Genomic DNA, 16,186 nt, shown 5'->3' on the forward strand with positions numbered 1-16,186 from the left:
TTGTTTATGCTTTTGTTACTAATGCCTTGATTTATCAGAAAACAAATTATTCATTTATAGAAAAAAGAAACTTCTCATCTGAAATATTTGTAGTGAGTAAACTGCTAACTGAATGATGCAAAATGCTAAGATTTAATTTAATATTATACACAAGAGATACAATACTTCATTACACTGCAAACGTACATAATGAAACTCAACATTTGATTCATTTCAACACCAAAACAGACAACATCAAAACAAACTACATACCAACTACTTAACAAAACATCAAAGAAAATTACTTTCCATCTTCAACCAAGTTTAATTATACGCCTAAAATTATTCGTATTACATCATAAAACGAACAAACATTCTTGTAGGAGGATCTGCCACAGTGCACTCAAGAACATCACCAGCCCTCAGACGAGTTGCTTTAACATACTCATACCAACCTAAGCAAAGATATCTCTCCCCTGGCCTCCTACCAGTCTTCAACACACATGGGTAAACAGCATCGGTATGAACATCGACAATGTCTATCTCAGTTTGCAACGGCAATAACCAATTGGCAGCAACATTAGATGGAAAGTGCTGCATTTTATATATGTTTCATAGCACAAAATCATTATCAATACATGCATATCTAACATACCAACATGTCGATTAAAATAACCGGTCCAGATTACTTACGAAAACATTCTTTCCTCTTACACAAGCAGCAGTGACACGATAATTGAATGAAATGCCATTTTCTTCAACCACGGGATCACCGAAATTTTCATCCATCTCTTCTTCACCTTCATCACTTTCAATGTCACTGAGATCAACATTCTGTTCAACCTCATCGTAAACGTAATTACCTAAATACTCAGCCCATTGTTCATCCATCCTTCAAAAAGATAAACATGCAACTATTAAAATTACAAAGCAAACAATGAAATTATACGTAAACGCAAATATGTAAGCAAATGATAAACATAATTACGTATCACTTGAAGTCACTGAGTGGGATTCACCACTGGACATTTCTCAAGAGCAAGAACACTTAACAATTCACTTTTATAACAAGATTTTTTTCCTTATGTTATTTTTTCCTCTCTTGGTGGTACTACTACTATATATATTGGAAAAATTATATAGGTATAGTTACACCTAACCTAAACCTCATTCAATGGCATTAACTTTAGGTGAAAAAAAATATTAATGCATGATGGTAATATAACCACTACTGCACTCATAGAATTAGGTGACTGACAGTAGAACATATAAACTGTATCAGTGTTGATTTGACTCCACTGAACTTACAAACTATATGCTATGACACAAAAAACCTATATAGATGCATGTATTCTAACCTAAACCTTGTCATACCACTAAAAATCACCTCCAAAGTCATGCCTGGTCAAATTACAGCTACTTATTTGCTCGTTCAAGTACCACCATTGTTCATCAGTCGTTGTGGCCTACCGAAACACGAACCCGAATTTTCCGCAACTGTCGTTGGATATAGTGGGATTAACGGTTGTACATGCATTGGATGCAACATCGGTTGTACCGCTGGCAACACGGGTTGCAATCCATACATTGCAGGCATGGGTATGCTTGTGCTTCCAACTTCCGCACGAGAAGTCGCTGTCACATTCGCGCCACGAGAGTTCGGTGGTTCTGTACATTTATTTTGCACACTACTTCCACCAATGCGACCTCTTTTTCCATTCTTGTTCTGTTTTAACAAACAAATTATTCTTGTGATACAAATAATAACACGTTATAATTAATACAGCATATCAGAGCTTGTATTAAAAAAAAACATAATACCTTCACAACCTGGCTGAATGAATCAGTTACTGGCCGCGACGTCATACCAACATTTTGTTCAGATGGCGCGTTTTCCGCAACCTGCAAATTATACAACAGAAACTACTATGTTTATCAAAAGAGCAACAGATTGACTCAAACGAACAGAATATAGCTTTCGAAATTACCGAACAACTCCTTGCATTATGAGTTCTACTGTTGCATTTAGAACATCGCCTAATAGATTTTATGTCATTCTTTCTTTTCTTTGGAGCACCTTTGCTATTCACAATATTTGGATCACCTACAACTGAGTTCGATGCCAAAATAGGATCGTCCGTACTGCAATACTTTTTGTGTAACTTCAGAATGTCACCCATTATTTCCCCATAAACACCTTCCCTTTTTGAAGCTTCATTGCAAAAGGCAGTAAATGCAGAACAATATGCACCAAACCGAGCTAGCTCAATCATTTTAGAATCATCAGAACCATTACAATTCATGTTCAAGTACTGAATTTTTGCATCCTTCGTCCATCTCGACAAAATCAAACCGGTGGGAATGAGACTAACATGTTCTTCCTTCATGACACCAAACATATGAGAACATGGAATCCCATGAGAATCCCATAACCTACACTCACATTGAAGTGTTTCACCATCATACACAACCTCTACGTCATAGTTATCACAACAATATTTTGTAAATCGATAAGTCTTAAATCCGTTGCGAATTAACTTTTCCTTAACAATCAATGATCCAGCCTTCACTATTTCATCTCTGACTTCCTTGAAAATCTCCATAGTATAAACATTCGCAGCATGGCTCTCAAGGGCACGCAGTTGAGTAGTCATCACAGGTTCTGAAAACTTTGATTTATAATCGGCAATCAGTTCATTGTTTCTATAAGATCTCATAGCCTGATCAAAATTGTGCATAAATTCAAAAATGCAGCCTTTCTTCCTGACATAACTCTTGATGACTGCATTGACGGCTTCACATTGAGACGTAGTTCTTATACGTCCAAAAAACTTCTCACGTAGATATGCAGTTGCCCATAGTGACCTGTTCTCGTACGTTTTTGCAACCCAAGGATTTCCTTCAAGTCCGTTTTCTTTAATTATTTTTGACCAAAACTCTTCAAATTGATCCATTGTAAAATTAGAGTACATGGCTTTTTGAAAATCTTTCAAAAATGCCGAGTTCTTTACATTCTCAGACGCATTCTTGTTCAAATGCCAAGCGCATAAACGATGTGTCGCATCCGGAAACACCTGTTTTATAGATTCCCTCATCGCCCCATCTCCGTCTGTTACAACTGCTGCTGGGTATCTATTTTCCATGCACTCTAAAAAACACTCCAACAACCACTTATACGTCTCTGTCGTTTCATCTGACACCAACGCAGCACCAAAAATAACTGTCTGAGAGTGGTGGTTACACCCTGAAAATATAACGAATGGGTAGTTGTATTTGTTCTTCTTGTAAGTCGTGTCGAACGCAATCACATCGCCAAAACAAAAATAGTCAGATCTACTGCTTCCATCAGCCCAAAAAAGAGACTTCATTCGTCCATCCATGTCTACGGCATATTTACCATATAACATGGGATCAGTAGATGACTTCACAGTTAGATAATTTATAGCAGCGGCAACGTCACCATCTTTAATATTAGCACGCATTTTACTATCAAAATAATTGTACAGATCCTTCTTTGTAAACCCAACACGATCGTGTCCACCCTTCTGAGCAACCATGTACCCCATTATATGACAAGTTCTAATTCCATTTGACTGTAGACCGTCAATTTGAGCTCTATCTGCTGCAGTAATCTCACGATAAATGGGGTGTAAGTGGACAAACCTAGATGGTGTTAATTCATGGTTGTGAGCCTCTTCAAAACATGTCACTACATAAATATCCTTCTGGGGGTTGTAATGCACACGAAGCCTAGCGGGACAATTAGTGCGGGTCGTAGGTCTGTGTTCTCTTTTTCTATCAAGCCTCCTTAAGTGTTTTGTATCTCTTAGACCGTGTTTATTGCATACAAACTGCCTCATTATAATTGTTTGTCCATCCTCAGTCGATCTTGTCCTAACATCACTTTTCCTAATGGCAAACCCTTTACATTTAGCATACTTGAAATAAAACACATTAGCTTCATCAACTGTACCGAATTCCATAGCACGAATTTCATCAGCAGTAAGGGCATTAATTTTCACTGTTCTATCACCTACAACTGCATCAAATTCAACAAATTTTTCACCGTGACTATCACCATCGCCATCGCCATCACCATCACTTGAACCTTGGTACGCACTGGACACCGAATTACTGTCATCCCGACCATTGTCGGATTCAGAATCAGATGTACCACTGTCACGGCATCGATAGTCGTACGAATCATAATGGTCGGTGTTTTTCATGGTAAACCTGAATTAACACATTTGTTAACACACCAAAAATCAACATAAATCACAGTACCTAATTTCCTATTCAAATCAAAGATACTTAACATAATTGAAATTTCCAAATCATCAAATAGGAAACCCATGTACAGAAAACAATTTCAAGCATCAATCACAATTCCTTATTACGTTATTAAATCAATCGACCTGATTCAAAGGTACCCACCAAAATTAAAATTTCATAATCATCAAATATAAATCCCATGTAAATAAAACAAATTCAATCATAAACCCTAATTCCCAATCCTAAACCCTAATTCCCAATTTGAAATCAGTAAATCTTAACTATTCAAACAAATATAACAACCATTTTATCATTTACATTTGCAGCAGCGTGCTCAATACGAACCTGTGAATGGGACGCTTACTGTTGTGTTGAGTTTGCAGTGTTTGGAAAAAATGCCAAGATGAGACGATAACTGTTGCGTTGAGTTTGTAGTTGGGAAAAAATGCCAAGATGAGATGATGGATGAAGAATTTTTATTTTCAATTTCTGTTCACGATGATGAAGTGAGGGAGATGGACATGAGTTGATTAATTTGTTGAGTTGATTAATTTGTTGAGTTGATTAATTTGTTTTAATTTAATTGATTTTGTCTATAAAAATATTACATTTTAAAAACAATATTAATATGTTAGGGACTAAGTTGCAATATATAAACTATAAAATTACCACAGTAAGTGTCAATAAGGTCATTTAATGCTTCAGTCCACTGTGGCACTATTAGGGCTTAGGGCTTAATTCTGATTGGTCAGACAGTGACTTCACCACTGAAGTCAAACGGGCGAATGCACCGTAGAATTTCCCATTAAATTATTCTTAGATCTTGTTATCATCAAAACAAAAATTAAAAGTCATTGTTCTACAAATCAACTATGGTTCAAAAATTAATGTTCTTTAGTGATCTATATAGGAATGATCTGGAAAAGACTTAAAAGTTAAGAAAGCTTAACTCGCAAGACGAGCGAGACAATTCATCTGACGAATACGTGGACTTGATGACAACTACTTATAGTTGGATGATTTTCATTCTTACAGTTTTTTGACGTTCAACTCCAAAATTGATCTTGGATAGGTAACCAGGCTCTCTCATAAGCTTTTCCAGAATTGTACGCAGAGGCTGGATCGTTTATGGCAGTGGCGGAGGCGGGTGGTTGGGAGCAAGGTTTATGGGGCTGGAATAGTGCCCTCTGGTTTTAGCTGACTGTAGCAGGCGAGAGCTATCTGATGCCAGAGCTGCTGTTGTAATTGGACAGAATTGTTATGCAGCAGGACGTTTCAGACGTTTTCACTTAGATTGAGGATCCGGAGGAGGGTTTTTCGGTGAGAGCTTGCGCTGATTTTATTCGTAAGAGAGTTGATACGGCCGGGTTGAATCAATGGGAAAAGGAGGCGTTATTATTTTTGTGAAATTTGAGTGCTCCTTCTAATATTAAAATGTTTGGCTGGAGGTATTTGCTTAACATACTGCCAGTTAGAGATCAATTAGGAGAAGAGGAATCGTGATGAGCGATCGGGATAAATGTCATGTGTTTTGTTTTAGGGAAGACAAAAATTACATTCACCTCTTTGATTCTTACTTTCTGACGAGGAGAATTTGGGAGAAGGTGGAACGTTGGATTGGGGACGACGTGGATTTAGACGCGGATGAATTGAGATCGTACTTATTTTTTAATCATAAGATTAAAGACTTAGATGAAAGATTAACCGTTGTGGTAATTTGGTTAGCGGTGGTTTGAAATATTTGGTTGATGAGGAACGAGATAATGTTCAACAGGAATATTTTTAGTTTTGATTATTGTATTTCATCGATATTTTTGTGTCTTGGAAATAGTTCGAATCCATTAATGTTTTCTCTGTCTATTATAATTTCCATATTTAGAATACCTTAGCTCTTATATGTATAAAGAGGTGAGAAGGGGAATAGTGTACTCCTTGTAATCTTTCTTGTGTTTTAATAATATCATCACTTATTAAAAAAACCATCTTTCAAAAGCATCTTAAAAATAACTTCTAATTTAATTCAAAAACTCTAGAAAATTGTAAAATCATTACTCGTTGTAAAATAATATTATAATTATTTGGTTAAGTTATATCAAAATTTACAATTTTGATCTTTTAAAAAAATAATTGAATCATTAACAAATCCATATCCATTTATTTGAAATGTAATTTTTAAATAAAACGAAGTTGCATAACAAAAAGATAAGTAGATTAATTTTTTATTAGATGAGTGGATTACCCTAAGATAAAATTTACATCGATTGGCTAAATAATTGTGTAATATTTTAATTCACCCCCTATGATTATATATATATATATATATATATATATATATATATATATATATATATATATATATATATATATATATATATTTCTTCTATGTAAAAAGTTTGTTTTCTTTTTCTTGGTTGTTTGGTCCAACTGCTGTTGTGTTCTCAGTTCAGATATTTCACTGATTTTCTCTGTTCCTTCTGATGGCGAGATCTTCGGCTGGCCCTAGTCTGGAGGATTTATCGATTCAGGATGAAGACAATGGTGAAGGGTTTTTGTTTTGATGTCGAAAGCGGCGGCGAAAGTGTTGAGAATCTGCAGTATTGTTTGGTAGGGAGATTCTTTAGTGACATACCGCTTCATGTGAAGTCAATGAAAGCGCGTATGGCTGATATTTGGAGGCCTGTAAATCAAGTCATGATCAAGGAGGCAATGGATGGCAGATTTTTATTTCAATTTAATCACGGACTGGATATGGAGGCGGCGTAGAAGGGAGGGCCTTGGTCTTATGATAGCCACCTTTTGTTCCTTGAGAAAGTGGAGCTGGGAGTACAGATTGAAAATATACCGTTTTACCATGTGTATTTTTGAGTATAAATCCATAATCTGCTTGCTGGATTTATGCTTGAAAAAGTAGGGAAAACAATGGCAAATTTTATTGAGTCTTTTGTGGAGTACGATAAGAACAACAATTCTAGTTTCTGGCATCAATATATGTGGTTGAGGGTTAAAATAGATGTGCGGGTGCCATTAAAGAAAAATACGAAAGTGAAGAACAAGGGCGGCGAGTGGTGCATAGTAAGCTTTAAGTATGAAAAGCTTGGCCTTTTTGTTTTATTAGTGGCATGCTTGGGTATTCAGAGTATAAATGTGCTGTTCGTTTTTCTATTGTAGAAGATACGGGATTTCGGGGTGGTCGACGAAAATTAGAGCAGAAAACAGGAGATTGAGTGAGGGAAATTCTCGGTGGTTAAGAGAAGAAGAAGGTGGAAGTGTTCAACAAGCTAAGGATGTTTCCCAGGCGCGTGAAGACCAAGTTCCATCTGAGGGGAGTGATTTTTCATAGGGGGGCAATGGGGGCCCCGCATGCAATCAATGTTAGAGACAAGACTGTTATAGATGGTAATGGGAAATCATTGGCTCTTAATTCTGATACTGGTGGAAATTATGTGCAATCATTACCTAATAACTCCCAGATTATTCCTTCAGTCGACATGCCGTTTTGTGACCTCCAACCACAAGCCCCTACACTTGGCTTTTCTTCTGTCCAAGTTGGCTTGCATGTTACTTTTGGTACTACACATTCTGCAACTATTAAGCCTACCTCTATCCAACCTAACTTTCCAAATATATCCCACAGCCAATCTGTCCCTATCTTATCTACTAAGAAGTTTATTATCAATGCCACAAATAACCAACCCCTCAAAAACCTCGTATCCTATCCTAACCAAACAGTGTCATCTATATTTAGCAACCACCCTCCCAACGTTAATTCCCCTATCACATCACCACAAATGTCCACATCTATCCCCCATACTGAGTCCAACCGGAATTCTATACCTCTCAACCCGCTGCTTCGTAGGATCAAAATCAGTACTAAAAAAGACAAAAAAAGCCATATCCAAAAATACTATACCTTATGCTACCTTTACCAAACCTGTTATCCCACCCAGCCAAACTGCTACATATAACAATGTCCTAACCTCGGCTGAATCAAATAATCTTATTTCCCTAGAGGTAACGCAGACGGAGAAGAAACGAAAAAGAGATGATGGCCTTGTTAAGATGGGTGCACCAAATGAGGAACATCAGTATTTTTTATCGGCAAGTCCTGGCACTCAGGATTGCCGGGACTAATGAAAATTTTTAGTTGGAATTGCAGGGGCTTGAGCAACCCGAGAGCGATTCCCAACTTGCGTACGCTGGCTCGTAGATACCATCCCGATATTTTGTTCATGTCTGAGACTCTTGCTAACTCTCACAAGTTGGAAAGTATCCGTGTTATCTTAAAATTCGTCGCGTGTTTATCGGTGGATGTGGAGGGTAGAAGTGGTGGCATTGTAGTACTGTGGAATAATAGCAATAAGTGTAGCATTCTCAACTTTAACAGAAAACTTCATTAGTATCCTGGTGCAATATGTTGTGAAAGGGGATTGGAGGCTTACGTGTTACTACGGGTATCCGGAAAGGACTAGATGAAGACAAGCTTGGGACTTGATTCGTGATTTACATGAGATGTCGACGCTTCCGTGGTGTATCCTAGGTGTCTTTAACGACCTTCTATCCCATAATGAAAAAAAGGTATAGATCCACACCCAAACTGGTTGTGTCCTGGTTTTCAAGAAGTGCTAGGTGATTGTGACTTTACGGATATTCCTTGTAATACGGTGAACTGACTTTTATATCGAAATGTCGCGGATAGCAAGAGTCGTCACCGACTTTTATTTTATCCAATTAGGAAAGGCTAAAAGAACAGGAAAAGACCTTTTAAAAAGATTTTGAGTTCGGGGGGTAAGTTATACAAAGGGAAGGTGTGAGGCACCCTTTGCATCCATGGTTATCCATGGGCTCTTAATTGCTTAGCTCACTTAGTTTTCAAAATGTTTGAATTGTTTGAAAAGTAGGGTGTGAATAGAAATTTTGTATAAGAACTTTAGCTTGTAAGTAAGCGTAGTCTTTTTGAAAAGTATTTGAAAATTAGTGGGAAAAAGAATTTGAATTTGAATTTTTGAATTGAGCAAGCAATTAATAGCAACTTCCCTAAGTTTGAAAAAAATTGTTCTTTTAGTCTTTCGGGCGAAAGGGTCTATCCATACCATGAGAGGGCAGGAAGTCTTTCAATTGGATGTGCGGGTCATCGAAGGGTCATCGAGAACAATCGTTCGCCATAAGACTGTCCCTACTATATAGAGAGTAGGTAGTCTAAGGGAAGGATATAATAGTCATTTAAGGCATCATGCGGGGATACCTTAGCAATAGGGACAAATTATTTACCGAGGCAACATCGAGGGAGTTTCAATAACTTTGAAGGCAACAGGCAATATTGCTTTAGGTATCCTCGGAATCGAGGGACTTGACTATTTAGTATACTTAGAGGCAACAGGCAACAATAAGGCAACAGTATAAGACAACAAGAGGGATTACCCTAAAGGTGAGTGTGTGCACCAATCACGTGATTGTATTCAGATGATATCTACCTTATAATTATAGTTATTCTAATTCTGCTAAAGGCTTGCACTCCCTAAGATTACTAACCACGCAGTTTAAAATGGCAGAAATTAAAGGCAGGAAAATAAAACCTATACTATTACAATAAACACCTGCAGGGAAGGGGAATTACAATAAAAACCTGTAGGGGAATGCAGAAATAAAAAGGCGGAAAGTAAAGGCAAAAATAAGAGGGATGAATAATTAGTTTAATTATCTTGAGCCTTGATCTTCCTCGAACTCTGATCAACTCTGAAAATTAAAAGAAAAAATAATGGTTAGTGTGTTACAGATCCATTGACTATTGATGCAAACCCTATTATTATTCAAAAGGCAAAGATTAAAATTAAAATGATATTCAAACAAAAAGAGAGTTAGGAACTTAGCTTTTTCGATCTGATGCCGCGTGGCTGAAAGATTTTGGTTAACCCTGAAAATTAGCCACGAAGAAGAAACATGTCATTGCATTAAAGATTCATTAATTATTGGTACAAACCCTATTGGCAAATAAAATAAACAAATGGGATTGAACAAACCCTAAAAGGTTAATGAAATCGAAAGTTCGATCAGATAGATAAGCAAAAATAAAATTTAATAGTTATAGGATTAAACTTAATATTTTAATTAATTAAGCGTAAATTAAAGGATTATAAAGAAAATCGAATTTTCGATGAATAGTTATATGAAATAATAATAAAAGAAAAATGTTTAAACAAAATAAATAAATAAATAAATAACAAGTGGTATAAAAATAAAAAAAAATTAAAATATAGGGGACTTAGCTCTTCCATCAGGTGTGTCACGCTGGTAGTCCATATGATAGGCTTTCAATCCAGGTGCGTTGGATCCTGGATGCTGAGAATCTGATGGTAATGCGCTGGGGGTGCATCGTAGGTGTGCACAAGCCTGGCCATACCCAATCTGCAAACAGATGATTTCTAAAAATAAATTGAGGATGCTGGGAGTCGAACTAAGTACCCAAAGGTGGCCAGCTCCCTTCTTTTGCCAAACGTGACGCGCGTTTTACTTGTTATCTCCCTGGGCCATGAAAAATAAATATAATAAATTGCAGATAAGTTAAAAAGTCAGAATATGGATTGAGTGGGCCCCTGGTAGTTATGTTCATCCAATCAAAAGGGAGAGAGAGAAATCCCTGGCTGTTGACCAACGAATGGAGGTGGAGAGAGAATTCCTCATGGTTGACCCACCAATCCGAGCACGCCGCGTGTGTTTGTCCGTTCTCAGCCACTATTCATCATCTCTCTCACCGTTTCCTGCGGATTTTCCTTTGGATATATCTGCAGAATTACCTGCGAATTTTTCTTTGAATCCAAAGCTTTCATGGCACGATCTTAAACCTGCAAAAAGTCTAGAACAAACGCAAACGAAGGACCTTGTCCTCTTAATCCAATGGCTGCGAGTCCATTGGAGGCATTAGTTTGACCTAAAACTGACTGTATAGTGAGATACGAACAGAAACAAGGTTGTGCCCTAACCATGGCAACCTGTTGATATGGCAATCAAACTCACGAAAAATACATCAAAAAGAATCTGAACATTGTCAGTAACGGATATACATGCCAATAATTGATTCATAATGCTTGAACAGAATGTTTTGAGAAAAGAAAACTCACGACAATGGTGCAACCTTGAGGGTGATGATTGAATACGGTACAGGCTTCAACAGTGGTTGGGAATTACTCCTGGGATCTTTAGGGACGTGATGCAATGCTTGAAATGGACTGAAACTGGATATGGAGAGTTCTTGGCCGTACCCTTGTTTCTTGAAAGTTTGTAGCTTGGAAACCTAGCTCCTTCTTGCCAAAATTTCCGTCCCCTTTTTGCACTCAATGGCTTCTGCTTATATAATAGAAGATATTAGGGTTACTTGTTTGGAAAAGAATCAAGTGATTGGATCAAGAAAAAATTTGATTTGGAAGAGAAAATATTTTGACTCAAAACTTGCTATTTTGAGTTTAATTGTGTATCAATCAACTTCAATTCTTTTCTTTGGCCCTCAAGATTATTATTTGATGAATCTCTTGATTGCAATCACAAGCCATGCATTTATTTGGTATTTATTTGATTTATTTTGATTTTTAAATAAATAATAATCAAAACAAATAAAATAAAATAAATCCAAAATTATGTAGAACGAAATTCCTTGGTCCCCATGGTGTTTCTTGGGCCTTCATATGATCCAAAACAAAACCCCATAATTTATTTCATCATTTTTGGTATTTTACTTAATTTATTTTGCATTTAAATGAATAAAATTCAAATAAATAAAAATAAAAAAACCAAAAATATAAGAATGGTTTTATAGGTTCCTATTTGGGTCATATATATGTTTGAAGTCCAAAACCTAAGCCCATTAGCTCAAAAACACCAAATTGTTCAATTATGGTTTCATGCACTTCTTGAAATTTGACCAACTTTTGAACCTCATATCTCCTTCAATATTGATCATATGAAAGTGTTCTTGGATTTTTTAGAAAGCTCAACGAGTCCTCTAAAGGCTCCTTTTGGTTTCATCTCAATTGAGTCTACCATGTCCAAGTTATGAGCTTTGAGAAAAAGTGACTTTTTGCGATCTTTTAGAAGGACCTGTAATGTATTGGCTCATATCTCTCAAATGGTGCATTTTTAGACTTGGCGTGTGAGAGACAAAATTGTAGAGAATTCAATTTCCTTCAAATTGAGCTTTGGATGGGAAATTTCTGATGTTCCATGTGGGAGTTATGGCTGGTCAAAGTTCGTTTGACTTTTACCTAGAAACCCTAATTTAGAAACCTTTGAATTTGTTGATTTCTGATCATTTCTTGATGAACCATGATCAATACTTGATCAAAAGGTGAATGATACTTCATAATGAGGATGTTGACCAAAAATCAGAAGTTTTGACTGTGGTTTGACCATAGTTTGCCTTTTAGGTCAACTAGTCGATTATTGATCGTTTGGGCCATTGAGTGAGCAATCTTTTGAATCAGAGCTTGAAACTTGGCATGAGGATCCTTTGAAGCATGTGAGAGACCATGAAGTCCACTTGAGGTATCAGAAGTTGATTTTACTTTGAGAGAAGCAAAACCATAGTTGAAGGGTTTGTTGTTTAGGAGAGAGAATGCATACTTCTTTCTTGTATATCTTTGAGCATTTGAGAGTCAGATGAACTGGAATATGAATAAATATGATGGGCAAATTTTGGGGTATGACAGCTGCCCCTGTTCAATTTTCTTATATCTGAAGATGTAGACTGGCATGTGTGCCTGTCGGAATCTGAAGGTAGAAGAGGATTGAACACTAGAATACCAAGAAATTTGCCCTTGCTGATGATGAAGGGACTTTTTAGAGACGGGCTTGAAGATGCCGTCCAGCTATTTGGAAAAGATGTATGATGGAGATGGGCTTAAAGATGCCATCCAGCTTGATAGACTTGAAAGTCAGACTACGTCGTACGTTAGATCGTATCTGAAGGATGTACTTATGATGAGTCATATGGTGTCAGAATTAAGTTGTTGATTAGATTGCCCAGAGCTTCAGGACCATATAAGTGATTTGATTGTTGTGACTCTATCGTCATAAATCCCTTGTTGTGACTTCATTGTCATGACTGTTTCTGAATTGAATATCGGGAATAGATATGTGACTCAATTGTCGTGACTCCATTGTCGTGACATCATTGTCGTGATTCCATTATCGTGACATCACTGTCGTGATTCCGTTATCGTGACATCATTGTCGTGATTCCATTATCTTGACTCAGTTGTCGTGATTCCATTATCGTGACTCAGTTCTCGTGACTCAGTTGTCGTGATTCCATTATCGTGACTCAGTTGTCGTGATTCCATTATCGTGACTCAGTTGTCGTGATTCCATCATCGTGACTCAGTTGTCGTGATTCCATTATCGTGACTCAGTTGTCGTGATTCCATCATCGTGACTCAGTTGTCGTGATTCCATTATCGTGACTCAATTGTCGGGGTTCTTTGATCGTGTCTACACCGTTCGTGATGATAGAATTAGATCCTTGAATGTTGATCGTGTCAGTACCGTTCGTAGTAGCTGAATTAGATCTTAGATATTGTTCTTCTGCTTGTTACTCTATCCTGAAAAAGGTAGAGTTAGTTTTTATGTAATGTCATGATGCATGTATTATGCGACGAGTCTCTCAAAATAAATGAGAAACTTGCGTGTTATGTATGAATTCATTATGAGGCAATGTACGTGATGTATGAATATGTTTATGACATATGATATGTGATTATGATTTATGTTGTCTTGATTGAGAAAATAAATCTCTATATCCTTGTGATTTTGCTGTTTGATCTTGTCTTGAAGGTACACAGCTGGGGATTTACAATTTTGCTTGGGGATGACCAGTAATTTGATGTACTCTGACTGGGGATAACAAATATTAATAAACCATGTTTGGAGAAGAGAAGAAGGTCGGGGAACCGACGGTGTCGAAGATGTGAACTCTATTGAGGAGCTATATCTTTTGTTGGACAAGAACATTTGGAGGTATCTTCTTAATGATTACTCTGTGGGGGATATGATCCTGTGTAACCGGCTTTGTGGAAAGGCATGGATGCTTTGAATATTGCCCCCAGTGATTTATATTGGTTAGGACACACCACTGAGTATTGATCAAGATGTCAAACTGGACTTGCATAGATTTTCCCCTGCTAGTAGGGACTTTGGAGAAATTCGCCTCGCGAGGACTTTATGAGATGTGCACTATGGGCGTCATGCCCCTAGTAGTCCTAGGCCAAGGACAATGTCCCATGTTGATTGGGAAGTATCTTCAGATATACTTGGATGCATGCTCCTGATTATTGATGCTCCTGAGATATATATTTTTTGAAACTTGACCTGATTATCCCAAGTTGGTCGGGAAATAGTTCGAAACCCACTTGGGATGTATGCCTTTGATTATTCGGCATTTGAGAGATTTTGGAATCTTGACTTGATTGCCCCAGATTGATAGGGCAAAATGTGTCGTGCCCCTTGTATACATAAGAGACATTGCTTCTGAAGTGATTTTGTCTGTCGAGATAACTTTTAGTCATTAGTTGTACCTTGTGCAAATTCTTTCTGTTGCTAATATTTGAAATTATGTAGCAGAATATGTTTAATAATGAATTCATGAGATGCAATGCATACGTCTGTCTCGAGTTTTTGAAAAACCTTAAAACAAGAGATGTAAAAGCGTGATATTTGTAAAAACGTGATGTTTTGTAAAATGAAATATCAACTTAGCATTTTTGGTAAACCTTAAGGAGTTGGGATACCTTTTGGTGACAGTATGCTTTCGAACTAACCATGCTTCAGTTAGGACTTTCAAGGGTTGTAACGTGGCTTGGTTCACGGTTTAAGAAACAAAGGATAAAGGCTTAAAATTTTATTTGTACCCATCCCAATCTTCGTGATGTTCTTCGATCCTATGCTCAGTTAACTTTGTGTTTCAGCTTTAGCAAAGCTTGAAGTGTTTAGCATTGATTTTTGATGGTGGTTGAAGTACCAGAAGTTTATTTGGACCAAGCAGCCATCCTTCTTTTTTTCTTTTGTAGCATATATTTTTTGTCGAGGATTTGTACTGACCTCTTTTTTTTTTTGAATTTGTTATCCCTAACTTTTGCCTGAACTGTTTATTTTGAAGTTACAGTCAGCGGGATGTTTCATTTTTTGATAAGTCTCCTTCATAGGTTTTGAATTTACAGCTTTTTCTTTTTGATGGATATTGACTGCCTGACTTAATGGTTGCGGGAACCCATCATTATTTGTATAAACAACAACTAGTATAATTGAGTTAACTGAGTAACTACCCTGCCCCGGGTTATGATTAAGGGTTTAATTTATGTGGAAAAGAAACTTCTACTTCTTCGGCTCAAAGGGGTTGACGAGGGATTAACATCCTTATATCTCCGCTGTTTAGGAATTGAAACAATGCAAGTACATCTTCAACATAGTCCATTCAAAAGCATACTGTATGAGGTTGCGGTATCATTTTCGTCATCCTCCCTCAAAAGGCTTACAGCTTAGCAGGAGTTGAATAAACATAAAACATATGCAAAGTTAATACGCAATTTTAAACGAGTGATAGTGAAATAATTTATTCAAGACAAACATATGCAATGCACTGATGATGATTATCAAAACAGATAATGTCTATCATAAGTCGAATGTTTAAACAAACAAAATAGAAATTTGCAAATGAAAGTAAAACTAATAATCTGAAAGTCCTTCCTTCTAGCCATCCACAACATTAGCAGATACATTAGGAGTCTCAGGAGGATCAAATTCAATTTTCCCAGCATCGATCATATCTTGGATCTTATTCCTCAATGTCCAGCAGCTATTCGTATCGTGACCAGGACTATCAGAGTGATATGCGCACCTCACATTGGGATTATAGCTACGAGCAGAAGTGCTAGGATTCTTGGGGGGATCCTTT

The 16,186-nt window shown here is 37.0% G+C and overlaps 2 protein-coding genes across 2 annotated transcripts; both read right to left on the minus strand.

The window, feature by feature from the left end:
• Positions 1–170: 170 nt before the first annotated feature.
• On the minus strand, positions 171–1,008 carry LOC131642087 (uncharacterized). Its single transcript, XM_058912370.1, has 3 exons — positions 968–1,008; positions 673–871; positions 171–573 (listed from the first exon to the last, which is right to left on the minus strand). The coding sequence occupies exons 1-3, from the start codon at positions 1,006–1,008 to the stop codon at positions 331–333; spliced, it is 483 nt and encodes a 160-aa protein (XP_058768353.1). The 3' UTR covers positions 171–330.
• Positions 1,009–1,064: 56 nt separating this feature from the next.
• LOC131642088 (protein FAR1-RELATED SEQUENCE 5-like) lies at positions 1,065–4,743 on the minus strand. The gene is made up of 4 exons (XM_058912371.1): positions 4,597–4,743; positions 1,968–4,212; positions 1,801–1,881; positions 1,065–1,705 (listed from the first exon to the last, which is right to left on the minus strand). The coding sequence occupies exons 2-4, from the start codon at positions 4,203–4,205 to the stop codon at positions 1,412–1,414; spliced, it is 2,613 nt and encodes an 870-aa protein (XP_058768354.1). The 5' UTR covers positions 4,206–4,212; positions 4,597–4,743; the 3' UTR covers positions 1,065–1,411.
• Between the last annotated feature and the right edge of the window lie 11,443 nt (positions 4,744–16,186).

Source organism: Vicia villosa, unplaced genomic scaffold (genome assembly GCF_029867415.1).
Source record: "Vicia villosa cultivar HV-30 ecotype Madison, WI unplaced genomic scaffold, Vvil1.0 ctg.004470F_1_1, whole genome shotgun sequence".
NCBI lineage: Eukaryota > Viridiplantae > Streptophyta > Magnoliopsida > Fabales > Fabaceae > Vicia > Vicia villosa.